Source organism: Alligator mississippiensis, chromosome 4 (genome assembly GCF_030867095.1).
Source record: "Alligator mississippiensis isolate rAllMis1 chromosome 4, rAllMis1, whole genome shotgun sequence".
Lineage (NCBI taxonomy): Eukaryota > Metazoa > Chordata > Crocodylia > Alligatoridae > Alligator > Alligator mississippiensis.
Window position 1 is genome coordinate 158,913,743 of NC_081827.1, and position 25,967 is coordinate 158,939,709.

At 40.5% G+C, this 25,967-nt stretch overlaps 1 protein-coding gene across 4 annotated transcripts in view; it reads left to right on the top strand.

Annotated features, from left to right (window-relative positions):
• CDC27 (cell division cycle 27) overlaps window positions 1–25,967 on the top strand; it is an 83,980-nt gene that overhangs the window by 38,243 nt on the left and 19,770 nt on the right. Inside the window, exons 4-14 of one of the 4 annotated variants that reach the window (XM_019500926.2) lie at window positions 360–485; window positions 3,592–3,689; window positions 4,773–4,927; window positions 5,037–5,251; window positions 6,960–7,074; window positions 10,360–10,493; window positions 11,470–11,569; window positions 13,255–13,462; window positions 15,767–15,939; window positions 18,099–18,251; window positions 19,751–19,959. In XM_019500926.2, the coding sequence (XP_019356471.1) occupies window positions 360–485; window positions 3,592–3,689; window positions 4,773–4,927; window positions 5,037–5,251; window positions 6,960–7,074; window positions 10,360–10,493; window positions 11,470–11,569; window positions 13,255–13,462; window positions 15,767–15,939; window positions 18,099–18,251; window positions 19,751–19,959 (1,686 nt within the window). The remainder of the gene's footprint in view (window positions 1–359; window positions 486–3,591; window positions 3,690–4,772; window positions 4,928–5,036; window positions 5,252–6,959; window positions 7,075–10,359; window positions 10,494–11,469; window positions 11,570–13,254; window positions 13,463–15,766; window positions 15,940–18,098; window positions 18,252–19,750; window positions 19,960–25,967) is intronic. The other 3 variants (XM_006271558.4, XM_006271559.4, XM_006271560.4) reach the window with 3 other exon arrangements.

The window sequence follows — 25,967 nt, forward strand, 5'->3', positions numbered from 1 at the left end:
TACTGTTGCAACAAGCAACTGAAGCCAGAATCTCAGTCGAAAAGTGAATCAAGTCAATTTTTACTAAAACAGTTGTATAGTCCACCAGTGTTTGTGCCCAGCTTGAAACCCCTATAGATGTTCCTACTTTTTCAAAAGATAAGTGCTTAGCATTCAAATATCCCATCTCCTGTTTTTATAGATCCAGGCTCCTTGTTTTGGACTCTTCAGGCACAAAGGAGACTAGTTTGGAACTTTCAGATATTTAAAACCTATTTCTGTGTTTTCTATTGTTGCTGCTTCTGCTGTTTGCAGTGGGGTGGAAATGATGGACCACCAATGTTGTGAACTTTGTGTAACCCCTTTTAATTTTTTTTAAGGCTTGCAGAAGGAGAACAGATCTTATCTGGTGGAGTGCTAAATAAACAGAAAAGCCACGAAGACATTGTTACGGAGTTTGGTGATTCTTCATGCTTTACTCTGTCACTACTGGGACATATATACTGGTGAGATTTAATTTTATGAAGGTAGTTACTAATAATGCGTTTGCTTGTGCGGCCCATAGAGGAGCCATCCTTCTGGGAGGTGGTGGCACAGAGTGGTGGCGTTCTCTACCTGCCCGCCCATGCGTACCCCCTAGGGCCTTCCCAAGTACCCTGGGGGTATGCTCACCCCCAGTTGACAACTCCTGCTGTGTGTGTGTGTGTGTGTGTGTGTGTGTGTGTGTGCGCGCGCGTGTAGTCTGCAAGCTTTTGCATAACAAAGCTAAAAATCTAATAATCATGTATGACTTTAACGAAAAGTGTATTTAGCAGGTCAGTACTTATACAGGGTTTTGATAGCCTATGTTAAAAGATCCAGGGGAAAAGCAGGGTATTTTTAACACACTTAGTTCTTAAATCTGCATGTCTCTGAAAGATGCAAATAGAGAGGTTTCAAGGGATAGGATGGAGAAATCCTTACATGCTAGACAGCTTCTCATGTCATATCTTCTCTTAATTACAGTTAATATTATGGAAACATACATGGATCTGCTTGTCAGTTTCATTCCTCTTTATTGTTCCTATTCCTGTTTTTGATTGTCAGTATGTTGCTTTCTTTCAGTGAGCCAACAGAAACTGCAAACTTTGTCTGTTTTATTCATTTTAATTATTCCAGCATTGTAACAGTTTAAAAAAACTTTTCATAACAAAAATCATATCATTCAACTCGAGTATGTAAACTAAATTTAACAGAGAACTGTTCACCAATATGCTAAATGCAGATCAATGCTCAGAAACAAATTACGTGGATTGAAAGTTTAAATTTTTAAACTCTTTGCTTGTCTAGAATTTGGAAACTTCTATTATAACAAGCTTGCTTCTTCCAAGATAAGAAAAAAAAAATCAACTTTAAGAGCAGCAGTGAGTTTGGAGTTTTTTTGAGCATTGTGAATAAATTAAATAAATAAGTTACTCGGTTCCTTTGAAGTCAGGGGTGGGCAATTATTTGGGCTGGAGGGCTGTGGCAGCACAGGAGGGAATGCTGCTATGCAGAGCCACCCAGCTCACTGTGCCAGGCCCAGAACCATGCTTTGAGAGTCTTCCTTGGGGACCGTACAGCCAGCTGTCCCATTTCTTGGAGAATACCCACAAGCCGTGGGAACACTGCCACCACCTGGGCACAGGTCTGGGCTGTGTGCAGCTTGGGGCACACAGACCCTGCAAACCTTGGGAGTGCTTTGTATTGCTTCCAGTAATATTTCTGGATGCTTCTTTCAGCCTGAAGCATCCAAAGATAGGATCAGGTAACTAAGGGAAAATAAAAAGCCAAATGTTGCTGTTTGAGCGGGGGAGCGAAAGTCACCTTCTCTCTCTCTCTCCTCCCCCCCCCCCAGTAGAACAAGAAGTCAAGCTGTAACCTGATACCTTTATTGATTGGGGGGAGTGAAGTAGTATGAGGAAGTCACTTTGAGCAAACATAAGCACATGAATCTTTACAGAAATTGGATGCAATGATCCTTTTAAGACGCGACTGACCTACACATAATTCTGAACTGCAGGCTAGTTTCCAGGTTTTACTTACAGAAAATCTTCAGGCAGCAGCCTGAGCTCTTTGCTTGATTTTCAAAATGCCCGCCAAAGGAAGAGGGTGCTCCTCCCTCCCCCTAGGAATTTATCTGGCCAGGTCACCTGATTGACCAGCCTGAACCAAGAAGAAAACCAGGAGATAAAGGGGTCACCTGATTTGGCCTAAGTAAGGGGCTGAAAGATGAGGATTTCTTCACAAGGGCCACTTTAGTTTTGGTGAACTGTTGTGGGCTGGGGTGTTGACTGGGCCTGGCAGTGGAGGGAGCTGGGTACAACTGGTCCTGTTCAGCCCCAGGCCATCCACCCTGCACCCACTGCCAAGGGCGCTGGGTGGTCTGGCAGGGTCTCCATGGAGACTGTCCCATAACCTCCATGGGCAGGGCGCGCTCAGCCAGATGGATGGGACGGGACCACAGGCAGGCAGGGGCCAGGATCAGAGCAGTGATAGCATGGGGCCAGGGCTCAGGGCAGAGCCACAATCTACTCCCTGTACGTCCCTGCCCACAGAACTGAAGCAGGTCATGGCTCTGCCCTGGGCCTCAGCCTCCCACTGTTACTGCCCTGCACAAGATCAAGGCCTCTCATGGTGAGGGAGAGAGTGGGACTGGGGCAAGGGCTGGAGCAGGGACAGGCACTGCACAGCCAGGGCGGGGAATGCAACAGAGCTACAAGCGACTTGTCTGGGGAGCATGGGGGGAGTGGCTCCTACCGCTGCATGCACCATGGGGAAGGCAGGGAGATACATGACCCCCAGGTCTGTGTGGGGCGAGCGTGAGCTGCCCACTCTGGTTTGAGGGTGGCGCCAGACTCTTCCTGGCAAGGAAGGACTGGGCTGGGGCTGGCACTGAGAGAGGGGCTACAGTGAATTTTGGGGTGGCTATAGCCCCCACCCCTCATAACCCCACTTCCCAGTGCCACTGATGCCCATCCTGAGCACAGCCCTGACCCAGCACCCCCCACCAGGTAGAGCCTAGCGCTGCCCCGAGCCCTGAGTGGGCAGCAGCAGCCTGCCCTCACCCTGTGCACAGATCCATGGGGCATGTGCCCCCCATGCCTCCCCCGGGGTGCACACAGTGGTGGGAGGGCCCCCCCTATGCCGCACCCCAGACAAGCCACTCATGGCTCTCCCATGCCCTGCCCCAGTGGGGCAGGATCTGCCCTCCCCTCCACAGACTTCCTGGCCAAATGCTGCTCTCCAAGCTGCCGGGCTGCATTCCCAGCCACAAGCATGCTGCGGCTATGGGCACGCACAAGACATTTATCAGCCATATCAGCCACTCAAAGCTGATTGTTAATAATGTCAATTTTACTTTTATCAGTGCGGATATGATATGGACAAATGTATCGGTGCACCTCATAAAAATAAATATACTAATAATAGATTTGTTTTCAAATTAACCGTCCTTGTGGTTTAACAAAAGTTAAAGGGTTACTGAAGTTCTAAAGATGTTCTTGTTTTTGCCGCCTTTTACTCTTCATGAAAATTATCCTAAACTTAAATGTTTTATCTTTTTCTTAAACTATTTTGTATTCTTTCTTACAGCAAGACAGACAGGCTTGCCAAAGGATCAGAATGTTACCAAAAGAGCCTTAGTTTAAATCCTTTCCTCTGGTCCCCCTTTGAATCACTATGTGAAATTGGTAGGTATGCAAAATTCTTCTGTTGTGAAAAGATTTTTGGTGGTTGTATGTGGGGAATGGAAGAGTTGGCCAGTTGGAGTTGGCATTTTCTCATGTAAAAGGCTGAGAACACAAGAACACAAAATTCTTATTTCCTTCACTTGTGCTTCAGGAGCAAAGTGTATCTAAGTAGACTTTTTTTAATTTTGGGAACTTTTGTTTCCTAAGCCTCTTTCTTTGTATAAGTGAGCTTTATTTTGAGAATATCAGGTAACTCGTTGCAGTAGGAAAAAACTGTTCTTCTGCCTTTTAATGAGTAAAAATGCCACAGAACTTGATAGAAAAGCTCACGTATCGCTAACACTGTTGCATCAATAGTCTTTTGCATACATTTTAATTCAATATACAGTAGAACATTTAATCTTGAATAATATATCATCACCATTTTGGATAATGTTTTTTCCAGATAATGAAACGCCACTGTATGAAGTGTTGGAAAATCCATTTTAATTACTACACTGTGCATTGAATATTTTTTAAAAGCATAAATGTATAGTACTGTGTAATTTTTTACATCACTAAGCACTAATGAAAAAACAGTGCACAGTTGTCTTGCTGGCAGGCTTCGGGCTCAGGGGTTTCGTTAATCCAGAATTATCTGATTAATTGAGTTTCTGAATAATTGACTCTCTACTGTACTCTAAGACCTGTCTAGGTTATGTTTAAAATTTGCAGTGGTTCGCTGATCAACTGTGATTTTTGTCTAAGAAATTAATAAAACCCAACTGATAGACCTGTTTTATATCCCTTTTTTCCTTAAGAAAAACAACATTTGTGCCTGGATTTCTAGGAGCACTTTTTTGTACTCTGACTTCCAAAATATATAAATGCTCTAAAGAGTGGTAACACTTTAAGGCTGAAAGCCAAAAAACCCCTCTGGTTCCCTTATGTAATAGAGAGATGAGTATGTAGTTTTTCTTTTAATACTGTACTTGCTTTTAAAATTACTTATTCTTTTAAAATATGTCCCTTCTTCCTTTTTAACAAACACCAAGTATATGTGGTCAAAAATAATTGTTTTTAAATTTCTCTTCAATCTTGCAGGTGAAAAACCAGACCCTGACCAGACATTTAAATTAACATCTTTACAGAACTTCAGCAGCTGCCTGCCCAACACTTGCACAACATTGGTGTCTAACCACAACATATCCCACAGACAGCCTGACACTGTCCTTATGGAGACGCCACAAGACACAATTGTACGTTTTGTCAAATCCTTTGTTTTGGAGCAGTCTCCAGTGTTAAATGAATTATACTAATCAGGAAATATTGACATGTGGCTATCCTAAAATCTGCTTTTAATTTCAGGAATTAAACAGACTCAACCTGGAATCCTCCAATTCAAAATACTCCTCCTTGAACACAGATTCCTCTATGTCTTACATTGACTCAGCTGTAATTTCACCAGATACCGTCCCTCTTGGATCAGGAACTGCCATATTGTCTAAACAGGCTCAAAATAAACCAAAAACTGGTCGGAGCTTACTGGGAGGACCAGCAGCTTTGAGCCCCCTGACACCAAGGTAAGACTAAGACTGGGGAAATGTTAAGCCCCACAGCCATGGGGGGAGGGGATCAATTTAATCTTGAAAGACCTAAACAAGACGCTAGAAATCTTTTTTTGACTAAAGTAAAATTGTATGTTGATTCTATACATTGGTTGGTGTAAATTCTGTGCTAGAAAAATCACTAAAGGAGTGTGGATTTCTACTCTGTTATCAAGAGTTTAATACTAAAAAGCTCCATTAAGGCAGCTCTTGTTGGGGAGAGTGATATTTCCAGTATTGCCAACCCCACCATGCCAAAAGTCATGAGATGAACTCTTACAAAATCAAGCAATTGGCACGTAAAACATGAGATGCTATTTTTGAAGTGTGTGTGTGTGTGTGTGTGTGTGTGTGTGTGTGTGTGGAGGGGTTATTTGTGAAGGTGTGAGGAGCTGTGGGTGTGGGGCTTGGAACCCAAGGAGGAAGGGCCCCCACACCCTGGCAGGATGCAGGGTACTGTGAGTCAGGAGTGAGAAGTAGCAGCAGGGCTGGTGGGCTTTGGCTTGGGAGTGAGGAGCTGGACCTGATGATCTTATTAGGGCTGGAAGGGACTTCACGTCTGTGAAAGCAGACAGACACACAGACAGACAACACCCAGCTGGTAAGTGGAGGGAAAGGGGCAGTGGGGGAAGAGGGAAGAGGTGGCAGAGTGCAGATTGAGGCCCCTGCAGTGAGAGAGGGAGTGGGGCAGGGGTGAATGGGGCCCTGGGGCTGGGGCAGGTCATCCAGAGGTGTGGGGGAGGGGTGTGGCACATAAAACAGTAGCAGCAGTACACACCCCTAGGGAGGCATAGGGAGCACATGCCTCCTGCAGGGTAGAGGCAGGCTGGGGCTCTGCACCCTGCTGCCTTTGCCCCAGGAGCTCAGCCAGGGGACCCCAATGTGCCTCCTGCCGCTAGGCAGGCAGCACATCCCGTGTCCCCTGCCCACCCTGCAGGCGGCAATGGCATCCCGTGGCTGAGCTCCTGGGGCAAGGCAGCAGGGTGCAGAGCCCCAGCCCACAGCAGGCAAGCTGCCTTTGTCCTGCGGGGGACACATGCCCCTGAGGGTTCTCACTGCTGCAGGAAGCCATGCCCTCTGCACCTTCTGGATGACCCGCCCCACTCACTCCCTCCCTCACCCTGGGGGCCTTGATTTTTTTTTTTCCCCGCCCCTTTCCCTCCACTTACCAGCTGGGAAATTCTGGAGATCTGAGTGTTGGATCAGAAAATAACGAGTTGGAGCTCTTTTGACTTTGAAATCCCGAGTCTCACAATGGTTTTACGACAGTTGGCATTACTATATTTCTTATGCTTCGGATTTTTTGAGGGGAGATGGGGAGGGGAGTTATGAGCTTCAACAGACTATATCCTGTCATTTTTTTTTTTTTCCCTGTTAGAAACATATGAATTCACTAGTACTTATACACCACAACAGAGATGAAGGTACCGTTGTGTTTAGCTACTATATGTAGAAGAGATTTCCTGTCACAAAGGGTTTTAAGAATATGAATATGTTCATTTAGCTTACAAATGATGGCAGGGGTGAAGTAAGACTAACTTGCCTAGGGTTTTGGACGAGATCGACAAAGCAGATATGGAAACAAGATACACACATGCACACAGCTCCTGAGTCTTGTGTCTCTAGTTATTCTGTCTTTCAAATGTGCTGGGATTCTGACACCTCCATTGCATTCTCTTCTCAGTTTTGGAATTTTGCCGTTAGAAACTCCAAGTCCTGGAGATGGATCATATTTACAAAACTACACTAATTCATCTTCTGTAATTGATGTGCCATCTACAGGAGCACCTTCAAAAAAGGTATCTTGCATTCAAGAAAGTTTGTTACTCTGTCTTTAAATGCAACAAAATGCAAGGCTTTGAAGTGTAAATATGTAAAACTTACGCTAGCTGATCTGTGCTAATAAATTGGATTTTCTTTTTTCATTGAAATCACATTTGCTCATTCAGGCAAATAACTAATAACCTTTTTTAACTCATACAAGTGCTCTTAGAGCCTAATGAGAACTAAAATTGTCTCTAAAATGTTTGTTAAACAAAAACTTGATTTTATTAAAATCTCTAATGCTGACACTAACTTGTTTTACTGTATTACCCTTGTCAACTTCTAAACTTTTTCTTCTGCTAATTTTCATTTTTATTTTTGGTTGGAAACTTTTTGACTAAATGTTTTGTGTGTGTACATGCATTAGAAATGCCAATTGAAATTTAAAATATTCTCAAGTCAAAGCCTATTTTGACTTGGAAAAAAATACCCCTAAGCTGGAAACCTGGAAACCATTTTTGTTTTGAAAAACCACTTCACAATTTTTAAACTTAAGGTAATTTAGCCAAAAAAAAGAGAACAACCGCAGAAAAAATAATCATACTACAGTATTTTGCTCAAAACCATATTTTTCTCTGACTTTGTTCCAGAATTTTCTCTTTTTGCATCTCTCTTATGAAACTTCCATGGAGTAGGAGGACAGATTCCTGCTTTGGCCTGATTTTAACCCTTTTGTTAAAGTATGGAGATATACGCTGAACCTGTACTGGAAAAATATAATCAGCTAGTAGTGCTTTCTGAAGACTTAAATGTTCAAGCACATTAATTTCAGTCTAACTTGACATTTTTGTAATGTATATGTTTATAAAATATACTGCATAAAAGTATTGTTAAAAGCATTAGACCTGAAATTACTGCATTTAAGAAAGCATAAGAGTGGTGTTTCTTTAAACAGTAGCTCATACAGTCCTAGATACTTTTGGATGGTCCACAAAGCTGACTAGCAGTATGATGTTACCTTACCTGTTTATAGCCTTATTTTCTCTTGAATAAGTTTTTAGCGAATATAGTATCTCCACTGTGGACAATTTATTTTAGTTGTGACAGAGATGATATAGGAATAATTTAATGAGAGATGTAGTGTCAGATGATATTTGAAGAACCCTTGTACCTCTCCTTCTTTCCTCCCATGCCTTCTCTCCCCCTCCTCCCCAAGCCCTTGAGGATCCTTCTATATATCTTTTTTTAGTAAACTGTCTTCTAGCATTCCCAATGCAATTTTATATGAAGTTTGGAGGACTGCAGCTATTCAGAATATGGGCGTTTGTTTTTCAATGGTGCTGAAAAAAGATTTTATCTTATTAGTCAAATTCCTCAAAGTAGGATTGCAGGGGTGTAGGATTCACCTTTCCACTTAGTAGTATGGGCTAATTCAGTGTTGGTACTTAGCTTGCAATGTCCTTGTTTTTATCATTAAAATGTGGGAGTCTTTAAGCCAGGGACCTCCTCTGCCGCTAATTTTGCTTCATGGCTTATTCATACTTTGTCACAGTTCAAATGATATAACAACCGAGGCTGCTTCTGTTGTCTTCTGAAGTGTTTCTTTTCTGTCCAGAATTCTCTGAAAGCCTGCTTGCCTTGCCAGCTCTGATACTAAGTTGCTCCAAACCAACTTCTGTGCCACTGATCAATTTTCCCATTACTGTACAGTTAAAAAACAATCATCCTGGATCTGGGGGAAGGACATAGTCCAGGGATATGCCCACAGAACAGTTGCATTTAGCCCACTGGTCGTCATTTGGGCTACCAGAAGTGCATGCACTGTAATCCTTAGTGTTTGTTGCCTTTAGCTTGAGGCTTTACTTGTATGTGGGGGAGGAATTACTGCTGTATTATAGTAAAATTTAATTTCTTTATCTGCTTTCAGCCACATTGTAGGTCAAACTCTGAGAAAAATAAAACCCTATCACACTTTCTCATTATTTTTACTAGGCAATATTAGTGAAATTTACATCTGTATTTTGATGTAATCTGGGTGAGAACATTGTTTTGTTGCATTTAATGTTGCTGTCTAAACACAAACATTGATAAAGCACAGTTCTAATCGATGATTTAGAATTCGGCTGCATGTCTTATAAAATACAAGAATTACTTAATCAGTTTCATTTCTGCTCTTCAATTTACCATTAACTATTTGCAAACTTAGTAGATATGGCTAAAATGTACATGACTTATACTAACCGCTTCCTAGGGAATATTTACATAAATTAATGAAACATTAGGATGGATCCATGTACATCTTGTCTGTGAGGGCAAGTACACTTGCGGGCACATACAGTGTCATCTGATATTGAGCCAGTTAAAGGAAGGACAGGACAGTAGCTAAATAATTAAGTGATCGTAAGTTGATTTAGTCCATGCTGTACCTCGTCCCACTTTAAGACATTAAGGAATTTAGAGGTATGTAGTGTTAATTTGAGATTTCCTCTGAGGGGTTCTAAAGGAAAACGAATGGGTTTTTTTTTTTTCTACAGTGTTAGTAATGCATATCTTAAATATACTTCTTGTTTTGCTCTTTTCTCGTTATAAAAAGAGAACTGAAATGCCCTGTTACTTTGGTTTGACAGACAGCCTGAAGAAAACCTGCTTGGAGTCCTGTTTTAAATTTGTCTGATTGCCTTAGTGCGTCATATTGGAGCTTCTGATAAAGGAGGTTAACTAAGTAGCTGCTCCAAATGCATATGCAATATTCTACACCGTTTTATTGGCAAGCCATGTAGGTTACAACATTTGTTCTCTACTAAACATGATGGTGCCAAATGGTTTGCTTACTGTTGGGTTAAGTTTGTACGGTCTGTTTCTGCCTTGCATATTGTAAGTGCAGAGAGGCTCTAGAGATTAGAGCTTTTGGATACCATTATAAAGTAATAACAGAAAGAGATAAGAAATGGGTTTCTTCTGTAGTTTGTGTTACTTTTGAGTATTCGATGGTCTATTTTTACCATAAGGGCAACTTTTAAAAATCCCTCTATCCTGGCCAAACACATGGTTTGTGGAAACACATATAGTTTCTCTTTGCTACCAGATGTGGACACGTAATGTTTATGAATTTACAGCCTGGGTAAGTTCAGTTCTTGCTCTCTGTCCAGCAGGTGGAGAGAACACTATTTTTGCCTTATTTTGTATTAGAGAATCAGCCAGTATTTTGCATTTTAAAAATTCTCTCCCTTCTCCCCACTATTTTATTCTGTAGGTATAAATGACTTATTATCTGACAAAAAGTAGTTGGTGCAATTAGTGACATAATAACAAACCTATAGAAATTCTGTATTATGCAGTCTGTCACCAGGATAAGCCAAAGCGGGACAAAGTCTGTGTTCTCACAGAGTGGAAATAGCCGAGAAGTCACTCCAATCCTTGTTGCACAAACGCAAAGTTCTGGCCCACAGACAAGGTATGAAATAAATTATCTCCATGTAGCATCTGTTGCAGATATTATTTAAGGATTGTACTTCTCACATCCTTCTTATGTGATAATTACAAAATTAATCCGAGTAATTTTATTTGATTGACTAGCATTTCTGATCATATAAGGAATGAGAGAAAGTGAGGTTATAACTAACAAAAATACTTACCATCTTACGACACTGATGTTTAAACTAGTAATTTCTATAGTCCATTTAAGACATTCAAGATAATTTTTGGTAACAGGGCCTAGTGAAAATTGGCATAACTTGTAACATTTCACTCAGGGGAGTGTATTGGAACCTGAGAGTGCTTAAGGCAAGAGAGCCTCACTTATACTGGGGCCAGGTTATGGTTTAACTGTTTCTGACCTACCAATAGATTTCACAAAATTTTGTTTTTGTAATAAATGGTATTTTGAAAAACTTGTTTGAAAAGCCTCATTTTTTTTTTTCCTTGAACTGCCAAATGGAGGGGTTTTATTATCTTACTTGTGCTCATACTTTTGTTTACACAAGCAGAATGTGCCCCAAATGGCTATTCAGTCTCAGGTTTCATGAACATCAGGCCTAATTTGGATGTGAGGGTTTTTTCTTTTTTTTTTTTTATGTTACAGAGAGGACTTTCAACTTGATTATTGTAAAAGTCAGCTAGCTAAAATACTGGCAAGAGTTTAAATAGGCTGCCAGCGGTGGCTTTAGCTACTCTTTCACATCTCTTTTATACTGCAGTCTAACTTTACTATAGAAACTTGCCATGGAACAAAATGTCCACACAGTTTGCTACACAGAGTATTTTGGAAAATTTAAAATTATGGTTAATTTATTACACTCTACTATATAACTCTTCCAAGGAGATGGTCACCTCCAGTACAGTGAACGAGGAATCTATTTAATTACAAACTTAGTGGGTTTAAAAAAAAAAACCTTAAAGAATTTTATTTCTAATAAACTGTTTGTTTCCAGTACAACACCTCAGGTATTGAGCCCAACTATTGCTGCTCCACCTAATGCACTGCCTAGAAGAAGTTCTCGCCTATTTACTAGTGATAGTTCTACAACAAAGGTAATACAAGCTGAATACATTGCATGCTTTATCCATTTCCTGTGCTTGCCATTTGTGATAACTGATAAGTTAATTATTCAGCCACTCTGTTTAGAAGAAGAAACAAGAAATGACCCAGAATGTGTGTATTTTGTGAAATGCATCTTGCTGTTCAGCATAAACTAGATCAGTGGTTCTCAAACCATTTTTTTTCGTGGACCACTTGAAAATTGCTGAGGGTCTTTGGCAGACCACTTAAACTTTTTTATGTTCTACAAGTCAAAGCACACAACTCATATTTTAATATCAGTAGTTTTACGTTACACGTACAGATAGTCTTGATTGTTCCGCAACCTTTCAGCGGACCACCTGATTGGAGCTCGCAGACCACAGTTTGAGAACCTCTGAACTATATGTGATGATTTTGAATGTTTTAGTTAACATGAATACTTCAAGTTGCTGCTTCACAGGTTAACATCCAAGTGTTTGTATTAACTAAACTGTTATCGTAGAACATTTCTGGGCTTAGAACTTAGTTTGGACAAACGGTATAAGTCACCTGGAGACAAGTTTTAGAGAGTTAAACTGAACTCTGGGATAACTGAAATTAAATTCTGGTGCATTTTCCTTGTCAGTGTGAAAGTATCCAGCAAGTGATGGCTCAGCTTGGCAATTACTTTGATGTGTAGTAGTGCCTCCCAGTAGCAGCAAGAAACTGCCCAGAAATGAATTTTCTGCATGGTTTCATATTGCTGCCAGAACCTCAGGGAAAAGGGCTGTTGTGTGCGAATGGACATCCTTTGGAAGGAGGGGGGGACAAGAGGTCATACTCTGAGCTGATATTGCTTACAGAATCGTCCTAATAATTAGTGATGCTGAAAACTCTATTCCAGTTAGGAACTGAAATACATGGGGAAGGTAGAATACCAAATTATAAGAGGAAACAAACAAAAAAAATGTACTTTTTTGCCATTTTTCTTGTTTTCCCTTTACAAAGAATTAACTACCAGAGCCTGCTCTACTTCCTTCAAAAATTGGATGGAGAGGGGAATTTATGCTAAAACAGAGAACATTTTAGTATCAGTTAATAATCTTTGTTTCTTGCACTCTTATTTTTTGCTCAGATTTGTGTGTTGTGTTTTGGTTTTTTTGGTAGCCAGTCTGGAGACCAGGGGTCGAGGGAGGTGGTTTTCTTCCCAAACCTCTAAAACAGCATGGAGCAGATTATCCAGATTTAAAAAAAAAAAGAAATAAGAATTCAGAAAAATGGGTGCGGTATCATTGCACAGTGGTATACTTGGTAAAGAAGCTTCTGTGTGCATGTAATCTGAGTACATGTATTGGAAACATGAGATGAACATGAATGAAATCCTCCTTTGGTCAAAATCAGTTTGATTTGATTAAAATGACTTTTATAAAAAATGGTATAAAATCAAATAAACATTTAATGTAATGTTTTAATTTAAGCACTGGGGATTTCAAATGATAACTGTAAACTTGAAAATTCTTATAGAAAAGTTACACATATACAGAACAACGAGATTAATGTGGTAAAAGACTGTCTGTGCTCTAAAACCAGATTGAAAAAACATGGTTTGCTTGTTAAAATTAGAAAGCACACCTCTGTATTCCTTTTCTAGTGACTGTGCTGTTATGGTAACAAAGGTTTAAGAAAATCTTTTTTCTTTTTCTTTTCTCTCTTACAGGAAAACAGTAAAAAATTAAAAATGAAGTTCCCACCTAAAATTCCAAACAGAAAGACAAAAAGTAAAACAAATAAGGGAGGAATAACTCAGCCAAACATAAATGACAGTCTAGAAATTACCAAGCTAGACTCTTCTATCATTTCGGAAGGGAAAATTTCCACCGTCACACCACAGATCCAGGCTTTCACGCTACAGAAAGCAGCGGCAGGTCTGTCTGAATGCTCTTGGAATGTAATATATGTACATGTTTTTCGGTTGTAGTGTAAGATTTGGTGGAATGTATTGTCCACTCTAAAGTACATGTTCTCAGAGTTTAATAGGAATGAAGACTGGCTAAAGCTTCTACTTCATAAATATGGAACACTCAATTTCACTTAAATCTATGTTATAGGTAACAGGTAGATAAGTGTTTTACTCAGGTAATGGTCCAGAATAAAATAAAAGTGACTGTCTTATTTTTAGGTGCACATAATTATGCACAAAATGTGAGGCTGTATGTTCATGCTTTTAAATGACCAAATTTAAAATATTGCCCAAAAAGATGCTTGGAAATAGAGCAGAGACACTAAAGAAAATCCTTGTTTCTCCCCTCTGTTAAGGCAGATATGTCATTACAAAATATCTATAAGGACTCCTTTGTATTCCCACCCCAACCTTGGGACTGAGGTGTATAGGCCTGGATAAACCTGCTTTCAATTTTGAATTAATATTGATCAGTATCATGTAGCGGTGCACCGATACATTGGTCCAATATTGGATCAGCACCAATATAAAGAAAATTGACTGTATCAAAAATTGGCCTGATGTGGCTAATAATTTGGGCAACAAATGCTGTGCAGGCATGCAGCCACAGCACAGCACGGAGGCAGCAAGGAGCATGGCCTGACAGCTTAGAGAGCTGTGTGTAGCTGGTATGTCTGTATGTCTGTTTGGGGGGGGGGGAGGGGGGGGTGCAAATTGAAGCCCCCACAGTGAAGGAGGGAATGGGGCTGGGGCAGGCCGCCCCCCCCCCTTCCACCACAGCAGACTTACTAGCTGGACAGTGCTCTTCAAGCTTCAGGGCTGCGTATCGGCAGTTGGATTGGTATTGGCCGATTATGCCTTCATAAAAATCAGCTACCTGTATCAGCCCCCAAAATCTCTATCGGTGTGCCCCTAGTATCATGTAAGATTGAAAATATAATAAGAAGAAGGGTGGGGAAGGTCTGTAATTTATTCCTAAAACAAGCTGCAGGCATCCAGCTTTGAGGTTAAATAAGCAATGTATGATACGATATACAAATACACAATTAAGACAAACAAGCTACCCCACTTTTACCCTATAGTGACACCAGTGCAATTATTGTGCATTTTATAGATTCAGATTGTTTTTTATGGATTTAAGTTCTTTTTTTCCCCCTGAATTTCTCCCATCAAGGTATAACTTGAGAGAGTTAAGATGTTTGGGTCCCTACACATGGATTTGTGGGGTGTTCTTTAAAAAACTCCACTCCCTGTGTTTTGTAATTACTGGAAGCTTCCTTGTGAAGAAATGCATGTGGATTTTTGGTTAAAGTTCATACATGAATACTTAAGAAAATACAAAGGATGTTACCGTAGGATGTTTCTAATTATTTTAAAGTAAATTTCATCCACCTTCTTTGCCTTGTAATATTTTAGGGGCAGACTTACTATTACATTCTGTGTGTTTCTATTTTGTGCTGTTCCTGCAAGAAGTAGCTAGGGTATATTAACCAGTTTCCCCTAGCTTCTGTCATCTACATTCCCCTGAATAGATCTGGTGGAGTAGGAGGATTGCTGCTATAGCCTCAGGGAAGAGTCAGACTCCTGGCAATTTGGCTTCACAGATGTTGCTGGCTTTCCTGTGGCTACTTCTGCTTCAGTCCATTTGAGAACAGGAGATGTAAATTTAGTTTAAAAAAAAGGACCATTAATTCTCTCTCTTCTTAAATGTCAGTACGTGGCATTCAGCAAGTTTGTGTTCCATATACTTAAACTCCTCCTAAACTGTTAAGGACAAAAAACATTATCTGGGAGTTTGTCGGATTTCTTAAAGGACTTATTTTAATATATGATTCATGCTCTTTTAAGTGACGTACTCTGAATAACCGCCCCCCCCCCCCCCCCCCCCTGCTAAATTTGAGTAAGTGAAGTAATTTTGGGCAATGCTGTAGTAATACATAATAATGTTTTAACACTTTCTGTAATTGTAAAGCTCAACTTGTCATTAACGATGAAGCTGTCTTTGCATACAAGTATGTTCTGTATTTGGCTTTTAAAGAAGGCCGCAGATGGTGGAACTTAAGTCCCACATAGAAGGACTGCTATAGAAAATCTCATAGCTGAAGTAGTAGTTCATAATCTTGTAGTTTCGTGAGTTCCTGAATTGGTCTTTGTTCTTACGAGACCTACAGTGGTGACTGCCATAATGTATAGCTTCAGAGAACAGCAGTTCCAGGCAAGTAATTCTCTAGCTTTCTTGTCCCTTTTATTTATTGTATTTTTCTCCTAGAAGGTTTGATGAGCCTTCTTCGTGATATGGGGAAAGGTTATTTAGCCTTGTGTTCATACAACTGTAAAGAAGCGATAAATATATTAAGCCATTTACCTTCTCACCACTACAACACTGGCTGGGTGCTGTGCCAAATCGGGAGAGCTTACTTTGAGCTTGCGGAGTATATGCAGGTAGGCGCAGAGCAGAGATTGCTCCTGCTATTTTATTTTCAATTTTATTTTGCACAGCTTTCCATGGAAGTTGCAGACTTCTTGTGTGAAACCAGAGGTAGCTTAGCTGTGTGGGCATCTAGGTTAAAATGTCTGCTACAGCTGGAGTGATATATAACTTAATCTGCATTGATGAAGATGCTTTACTCGTTTTATATTAGAACAAATAAACAATTCTGTCTACTTTTAAACTCTTAAAGATATTATGAAACCTTTGGTAAGAGGAAATATACTTGCCCAAAATTTTCCCTACTTGCTACTCCTGCATCTATGTCACCAGTTGGCTGTTGTCCTCAATTCTGGAGAGCCACATTTCAGTTGTGCTAAATCCTATAGTTTTGAAGAGCTAAGGATCCTTCAGAATGAAACATGCATGTGCATGTAATAGAGAACAAAATGTTTTGACTCATAAGGTTTTATGAAGGCAATTGACCTCTTGAAAATTTTTCCTCTCTATAATAACGAGCATTATGAGAATTACATTGCAGATGATCTTGGATCATTGAAACTGCAGCTGTAATTTTCCAAATTAAGCTATTAAAGTCCTTGTGATAGATTCTAGTTGCATCAGTATATACCAGGGGTGCTCAACCTCCAGCCCACAGAGCCTTGGAATCCAACCTGCAGGGCTCCCCATGGGTCAGGAAATTTGACAGGGGAGCTGTGACAATTAATGCTGCCCCCCTCCCTGCTGCCAGGATTCCAAGCCCTGCATGATGGGTCAAAGGTAGGCCTAGGACCGTACCCCAGCACAGCCAGATGGGGGCCAGGACCCACCCCTTCTTTCTGTGTGGTGGGGTTGGGACTGGGCCATGCCCCTTGCCCCCTGTACATCTGGTTCAGGGCTGGGCCATGCCCCCTCCTCCCCATCCCCTGTGGGTCTGGGTCATGGCCCCTTCCCCCTCGTAGCTGACTGGGGGCTGGTCCATACCTCCCACACAGGTCTAGGCCCTGCCCCTTGCCCCCTGTAGGGCCAGGCCCTGCCCCCTCCCTCTGCACAGCTGGTGGGGCTATGCCCCCTTCCCCCCACCTCGCATGGGGTTGGGCCATGCCCTTTCCCACACAGGGCTGGATGGTGGCTGGGCCATGCCATGCCATGCCCTCTTGGGCCAAGCTTCTCTTCCCTGGTACAGCTGGATTGGGCTGGGCTGCCCCCTTCTGCACAGCCAGATGGGATCCCACCACCAGAATCCCAATGGATAGGGCAGGTCCTGGGTGCTAGATTAGGTCCACAGGTCAGGAGAGGGACTGGGCACTGCCCATCTGGCCTGCTGGACAAAAGGTTGAACACCACTGGTATATACTGTTTACTGACAGCAATTTCTCCTAGCCTCTGTTTGTACAAACATGATTTTAAAAATATTCTCAAAGTATGGCCACTGATATTTCATAAAAGACCATGCAGTAGACCTTAGCAGTTTCTCAAAGCCTTTCTTACCAATTCTCTACCCTTATTCATCTGAGGACTGTGATCTGGAATCTGTAAAAGAAACTCCAAGTTGCAGTTTATATAATGCAGAGTGAAGTAATTTTTCTCCTGCCCACCCCCAGCAATGAACCAAAGTCTGCAGTTTTTTGCTATTTAAAGCAATCCCATAACTACCTATCTTTATTTGACCAAACTTACTATTTCTAGCACTGGCATACCCCTATTTTAATATATGGAGTAGTTGTTGAGTTAGGAGTTGGGGTTTTTTTGGTTTATTTGTTTTTCTTTCCTTAAACACCTATAAGAGCCAAGTGGGTTGAAAATAAAAGCTCAGGGCCTTCTGCCAGCAAGGTATTTGATAATATAGAAATACAATCCTTGAGGTATACTATATGTGGAATGGCTAGCTGATGTGGTTAGACCATATAAATATCTACTAGATTCATATAGACTTCAATCTCAATTTTTATGAACAGTGTTACTTTCTCACTCTATATGTACTGGGATGGAAAGAGTGTTCTAATCTGAACAAGCTGCTGGGGAGGGCTAATAATGGATTTTCATTTGTCCCAGGTAAATATACTTTAGTCTTTCCTTCATTTGGATAGAAGGTAGATATGCTAGATTTGAAACTGTCTGTTATATGAAGCAGTTTGGGTCAACAGAATGTCACTGATTTTTGTGTTTGTAGGCCGAAAGGATATTCTCAGAAGTAAGGAGGATTGAAAACTACAGAGTAGAAGGCATGGAGATTTATTCTACAACGCTGTGGCATCTGCAGAAAGATGTTGCTCTTTCTGTCCTTTCGAAGGATTTAACAGACATGGATAAAAATTCACCAGAGGTATAACATACTGCTGTGATGAATATTTGATAAGAAGGTAACTGTATGTAGCAAGATTCAAGAGTTAGAACTTAGAGTTTGTTCCAGTATTAACTTGGGTATGTTCATATGACAGTTATTTAAAACTAGAATGGCATTTAGATTACCTGGTGACTTGATGTCTGTAACCAGTATAGAAAATGTAGGCATATTGTCCTACATGAAACAGGATGAAATCTATAAACCTGTCAATAGTGACATGTATTTCTATAGCACCTTTAATTTGGGGAAATCCCCCTTATAATCATTCATCATCTGTATATGGGTAGGAGTGTTAAATGGTAGGATATTGTTTTCTGCCACTAGCTTTAAATTCTTTAATTTTTTTAATAGAAACTTGTTGCAGTTTTAATATTAAATTAACAGCATCCTTGTGCTACCCAGGTACTTCACGCAAAAAGTTTACAATCTTAAGTTTGCAAAGGTGCATCAAGAGGTAAAGCAGTAGAAAAGATCACAATGACATGACACGTGATCACGTATTATGTGCAAAACATTATGCACACTTTAATGGAATAGCATCTGTAACCATGCACATCTTGTATTATGGGAAGTCTATTTTTTATATTGGTGTCTCTTTTTCCTTTGTACTTTATTTGAATTTAGAAAACTTCAGTTAGTGAATTAGAAGATTATGGAGCATTGATGAGAGAGGAGGACTGAGAACAAGAATGGCTGTAGGAGAGGAACAGTTACATGTAGGCACAGGGAAGCAAAGTTGTGTTAAGAGTTGGAAAGATGAGAATGGGAAGCATCATAAAGGGCCTGAGGGCAAAGAATAAATGTGGAGTAGTTAATATAAAGCAAAACGTCTGCTAACTGCAGCTAGAGAATCTGAAAACCACATGGAGAAACCGAGCCTCTGAGCATTAGAGAACAGAAATGGTGGTACTGTTCAGGATTTGGGGCACAACAGGAGATCAGCGCTTATGAGTTCATAAAACCTTGTGATGCTGGTTGATACACAAGATTGGGAGCAGAGACTGTCAAAATTAGATCTCCCTATGTGGTTACCTCATTGTTCTGAAGAGAGCCAAAGGGCAAGGGAACCCTACTACTGACTTTTCTACCTGGGTGCCTTTACTTTACAAGCTCCATGGTATTTAATCACTGTAGTATTTAACTGCTGCCAGCTTGCTGTATGTCCTTTTAGAGTTCTTAACCATTGCAACTTGATTCCCCTGGCTATATATTGCATTCCATCCCATCCGCCTCGCAGGAGTGAGGCTTAAACAGTTTTCTTAGTGCTTTGGGACTCATGAATGAAAGCTGTTCCATATGCATATATCTAATACTCTACTTCAACAATTATTGCTTCTTCTGAGCAGTGACAGAGATGTAGCCACTTCTAAGGCAAGGCTCACCACCTCCATAGATTTTAATATTAAAGTGTGACAGTTTAATATAGACCAGGTGTCATAAAAAGGGACTCGTGTAACTCTGTCATGTTTTTTTATTAGGCGTGGTGTGCTGCAGGAAACTGTTTCAGCTTGCAACGAGAACATGACATTGCAATCAAGTTCTTCCAAAGAGCCATTCAAGTTGATCCAAACTATGCTTATGCCTATACTCTGCTGGGGCATGAGTTTGTGTTAACAGAAGAACTAGACAAAGCATTAGCTTGTTTTAGAAATGCAATCAGAGTCAATCCTAGACACTATAATGCATGGTAAGTGTGCACGCTTTAATAAAACCATCAAGGGAAGAAATGTATCTTATTGCTAACTACTCTTGGAGTACTAGTCTTCCAATCTTTGTGATAAGGAACTTGTGTAATTCTTTGGTGTATGTTACAAGGAGAGATCTAATGATTAAAGTTGTCTGTTTTGTTCTTGAACAGTAATTGGATTTTTTGTTACATGATGTTGCCTTGTCCTCATGGTGTTGCATATAATATTAGATTACATTTGATTAAGTGTTGTTTTTTTTTTTGGTCGCTGAACTGCTACTGTTTTTCCACTGCTAGTCCCTGCTAGCCAAGGCAGTATATTAATAGTAGTATATAAGGACAGGAAAAAGCAAAGCTATAGGAGTGTCCCTGTTCCTTTATAACATGTTGGCTTCACCTCTTGGCCACACTTTTACCATTTTTGTGCTATACGGAAAAGGGAGATGGCTTTTTTTCTGATTTTTTTTTTTTTCTTCTCCTTCCCCTGCACCCCCAATTACATTTGATAGGATTTTCATTTTAAGAGTAAGTTCTCAATGAAAATCTTCTTACTCTCCTTACCTCTCTCCTGAGGAAGTACAGGCCCTACATCATCCACTTGACAGTCACTTTCAATAGATGGGAAGCTGAAAGTATTAGTCATCTTATTGAATCATAGAATTATAGAAAATTTAGGGTTGGAAGAGACCTCAGGAAGTCCTCTAGTCCAACCCCCTGCTCAAAGCAGGACCATCTTCAACTAGATCATTCCAGCCAGGGCTTTGTTGAGCTGGGCCATAAAAACCTCCAAGGATGGAGATTCTCCCACCTCCCTAGTCAGCCTGTTCCTGTACTTCACCATTCTCCAAGTCAAAGTTTTTTTTTTTTTCCTAATATCCAACCTAAACTTCCCTTGCTGCAACTTTAAACCATTGCTCCTTGTTCTTTCATCTGCCACCACTGAAAACAGTCTAGCTCCATCTTCTTTAGAACCACCTTTCAGGTAGTTGAAGGCTGCTGTTAAATCCCCCCTCAGTCTTTTCTTCTGCAGACTAAAAGAGCCCAGTTCCCCCCAGCCTCTCCTCAGAAGTCATACGCCCCAGGTTCCTAACCATTTTTCTTGCCCTTCACTGGGCTTTCTGATTTGTCTGCATCTTTTCTGTAGTGGGGGACCAAAAACTGGATGCAGTACTCCAGATATGGCCTCTTCAGTTGCAGTGAAAGTACCATGGTACTTTGTGTTGTCAGTGCTTTACATACATTTGTGCCACAAAAGCTTAATAGTTTTCCTATCTATGCAACATATATTTTTCCAAAAATTTCTAACAGCTGAGAAATAAGCATTTTGAAAGCTTGTTTATATATATATTCCCCTCTTGCTGTGTACGTGTATCAAGGCCCACATCTTTTGGTCACTTGTGTCCAATGGCCCGCACCTATGTATCCTCATGCCTACTTCCTGAAGGTGTAAAAGAGCATCTCCCAATTCTTTCTTCACCTTTCTCAAATTGTGCTTAAGTAGCTAACTTTTTTATGCTAGTTACTGTTTTAATGGAGGTATATTCAAGGCAGGGGTCAGGGGATATGGGGGCTTTTTGTTTCTTTTTTTCTGGAAGTGCTTTAGCCATTTTTCCTGATACTAGGTCTTCAGTCTTCATGGCCAAGCAAAAACCTAGTCTGTTTTTAACTGTTGTCCCTTAGGTGAGATGTTTTACACACCTAATGACAGCAAATCAAAATGCTTGCTTTTGTTTAATTGAGGGGCCTATCACAAGCAAATATTCCACTTTTTTTAAATCATCTGAGTGAAACTCACTTGAATTTTTTTTCCCTCTGAAATATTCTGATCTGGATAAATAAGTTGTCCATATCAGAGCAGCTTCTTCTAAGAGAGTACTAGCTTCACTACCAATTCCCTGGCTCTTACAGCTTTGTAAACTGCAGCAGTTTCTGAAATGTCATTAGAAGGGAGTAGGATTATTTGCTATATTTTCAAAGTGCATAGGAGTGGGTCACTGGGGGATTTTCTAATGTAATAACAGAGACTGCTCATTCAGCTGTATCTAAAAGTATTGCAAAGCCTGAGTGTGATACCTCTAACATCTTAACTGATTCTCACACTGGTACTAGCTAGAGAACAGCCCCATGTAGTTAGCCACACCAGTGCTGTGGATTCTACCTTCACATTTTTCTGCACTCTTGATATTGATATTAGGTGTCATTTACCTATGTTGTCAGTACTTTTTGTTCTGTAATGGAGGGATGGGTTTCATTTTAATGTCAGTAGTACCAACTTCCTTGGTATCAGCTTTTTTGGACAAGGGGTTTGATCATGTGCATTTCATGAGTCTCCTCTATTATCCTCGGCATTTGGAATTCCTATGTAGTCTGTGTATGGATGTCACTCCTGTTCTTACTGACCTCCTTATATTAGAAATCTTACTTGAACCAGGATCATATTATGCTCCCTTTCTGAGAGAGTTTACGCCTACCAGAGTCTGGGGCGTCTTCAGTTTGGTTATTGCAACTGTGGATTTCCAAGGATCAGCATCTTCCAATTGTACCCCAACTGCTAAATCCTTATCCTTCCCTATTGGTTGTAGGTCAGTCTGCCCCATCACATTACATTTAAAGGCCCAAAAGGTCTTTCTGTGTCACCTATATAAGAATGGCTAGAACACTAGAGATTCTTTTAGAGTTTGTGCTTGAAAAAGAAATTGCAAAAGGTCTAATTTGTACATACTTCATTACCAGATAACCTGGCAATGTCTGGTAACGCAGTCTGTTAGAATCATTACAGATATAGTAGCAGACACAAGAGACTTCCACATCAAAGAAGGCTCATAAAAGGTAGAGTTCCTTTCTTAGATTTTGAATATTTTTATGTCTTCCCATACTTGGCTCACTTATACTCCTAGACGGTAGTAAGTGCAGGAAATAAACCTGCAAATACTCTCCAAAAGTAAAGAAAACTACACATTGAGAGACACTAGGAAGGAAGAGCTGCTTCTCTGCCAACCTTCAGCTATGGATCGTAAGCTATCAGGTGTTCCTCTCCTATTATGATTACTTGCCCTCAGTCTGATACCTTTATATAAACAAAGGTAAGCCACTTCAGCAATTATAGGCTTTTTTGTGAGCACAAACTTCACAATATGCTGCAATAGCTGACTTGGACATTGCAGCAAGGTCAAGGGCAACTGCAGTAATGAGACAAGTGCCACAGCTGCAATTCTTGGGAATTCCCCATGAGATTTTAGAATACAAAAGCTCTTTCTTATCTTTGAGGCTTCTACCCTATTAGCTGCTAAACCAGTGACTCCTTACAGACACTGGAAGAGTTGGGTGCATTGCTGAGATTACTAGGGGGATATACACCGTAACTCAAAATTGGAAACAATTCAGATGTCTGACTTTTTTTTTTTTCCATTTTCATGTTAGAGCCAAGGAGAAAACAGTGTTCATAGAAGACCCACAATCAATATGCCTAATGCTGCCCTCAAGGCAACCAGTTTGACAGTTCACTTAAATTAAAAACAGGCAGGTTCTGAAATGGGGAGAGGAAAGGGAATTGATTCTAGATGAGTGGAACAGTTTTTAAGTCTGGAACAATATTAAAGGTAGATGGCTTCATACAGACTAAATATTCAGTTCCAGACTCTTCTCCTTTACTGAGCTTCCCTATCTCTCTTCATGGTCTCTTCTTATAAGATTGATATCAGGAAGCAGAGTCTCTTGTCACTCTGAACCACGTTAGAACTTTCTTTTAAATAGCAGGGGAAAAGATATTTTTCTAAGAAGAGGAAGCTGGCACATAATTAATTATAAGTGTATTCATTTACCTATTCAGAATGGTAACCTTTGCCTCAGTAATCCATCTTTTGATCCAGAGGAATGATTCTTGGCTTTCTACCTCTAGGAAGCATATTTCCATGTAGCAGTCCACCTAACTTGCAGGGAATAACTAAGATGCGTGAACTTCACGTTTCCAGTAGAGTCCTTCTTTTTTTCAATTGTCTGTAGTCCTAAACACCTTTTTAAGTGCCTTGAGGTACTAGCAGAGAAGTAGTTCAACCTTACTGTGATGGCAGGCTTGTTTTTGAGGAACCTTACCTTGGCAGGTCACAGGCTGCACATTACATTCTTCATCTCTACCATTCTAGGGCTTAATTTAAACAAGGAAAAATCATTTGTAGTACTCAACACAGACGATGGAGCATCCTGGACTTCAGCAGTGTATTTATCTTGCCTTACAAGACTCAAAGCCAGGACAGTGCTCTGTAACTATGTTGTATGAACTGTCCTCAGACAAGAGTAAGGAAGTGTCAAAGAATGCTAGGTTATTGTACCTTGTTTCTGTCCATCACTCCACATGCCTGATTCCATCAACTTCTCCTTTGTAGTATGACAAACTACCAGAAACCTTAGCCCTATCAAGTTTGCAGAGCTGTTCTATTCTACCCACAATAATCTAGTAACATGGTTTCAACATTATACAGGAAGCACACTTGAATAGACACCATACTGTAGTCCAAAACTTAGTCTTGCATAAGATCATATATCTTGGAGCTGCTAGTTTTGTATGCATGACACACTTTGCTTTTTAATCCCAGGCCCCAAAAATGTGAGTGGTGGTAAACAGCCTTGGCAGTGATTCTTGGAAACAGAAAAGTATCTGTCTGAGATATTGACAGGAGTTATTTAATGTCTGAGATATGATGATACTGTCATCTCACTACCTGTATAGTCCTACCTACTGGTCAGTGTTTTCAATCTTTTTAGACCCAGTGCATCCTTCAGAAAATGCTAGCCCTTTGTTTTCACTTTTTTTACTACAAAAAAAAAGAACTAGAGCAACAGGTCAGAATGATTTTGACCATAAGGTTTACTATTTGAAATTTCTAGGTTTATCTTGTAAATCACATTTGCACATCTAACGGTATTAATATTGTGTGGCATACTGTGGCACCCTTGAAAAGATCTCAAGGCACTCCAGGGTGCTGTGGTACCTTACTTGAGAATCACTGCCTTAATGAATCGGCTGAACTAGCAGTTATATGACCAAAAATGGTCCATGAATAAACTAGTTACTCCAACAGCTGCTTTTCAAAAGCAAGACCACTCTACTGTGGAATTACTTGCTACGCTGATGAACAAGAAGTTGCTCTCCCTTCTTCCCAGAAGGGATGAGTCCTCAGTCTTGGACGAACATGTTCCATATATGCTTTACTTCCTCTGATTCTAAAGATGCTGAGAAGTCCTTAGGAAGTTGCAAATATGATATGAATAAATAGCCTCAGCATGATGCAGACAGTTGTTTTGGATCCTAGACCTGGCTCAGAGGCAACATAATCACCTAAAAATAGGGGGGGCAAATTGCATTCAGACTCCACATCAGTGGATCTTATGGTCTGGATGCCAACTGGCTCAAGAAATCTTGATAGGAAGGACTTAGGCCATTATAAGGAAAAGATGAGTTATATGGGAAAGGTTAACTTATTTTTGGGTGGAACAACATTACCTTGCCCATTTTTGTAGTTTTTGACAGTCTCATACATTTAAATTGTTTCTTTGATAGAGAGCAAGATTCCTACCTCTGTTTTAAGTGCGTCTAGCAGTTGTATTTTCTTCATAGTCCCTCGATACAGGGTCTTCGTGTATTTTCTCACCACACAGAGATAAGTTCCTTGATGGAATACAGACAAGGTTCCTTGGGTGAATCTGGTTTCTTTTATTAGACCAACCCAAATAGTTGGAGAATAGTTATTAAGCAAGCTTTCGGGTTCAAAAACCCTTCGTCAGGCTAAGGAAGTTTCAGCAGTTGGTGTGTGCTCGTCCTGGAATACATACACTAACTTTTCATTGCAGGAGCCCTCTCATTCTTTGGGCTCTTAATTGATGTTTAACTGGTTTAATGGGGGGAGAACTCTGGATAGAAACATAATTGCCATATCAGACAGATGGACCTGTACTCTGACCTGGCATTCTGTATCCCAGTGAGAGAGAGCGGATGCAAAAGGAAAGAGTTT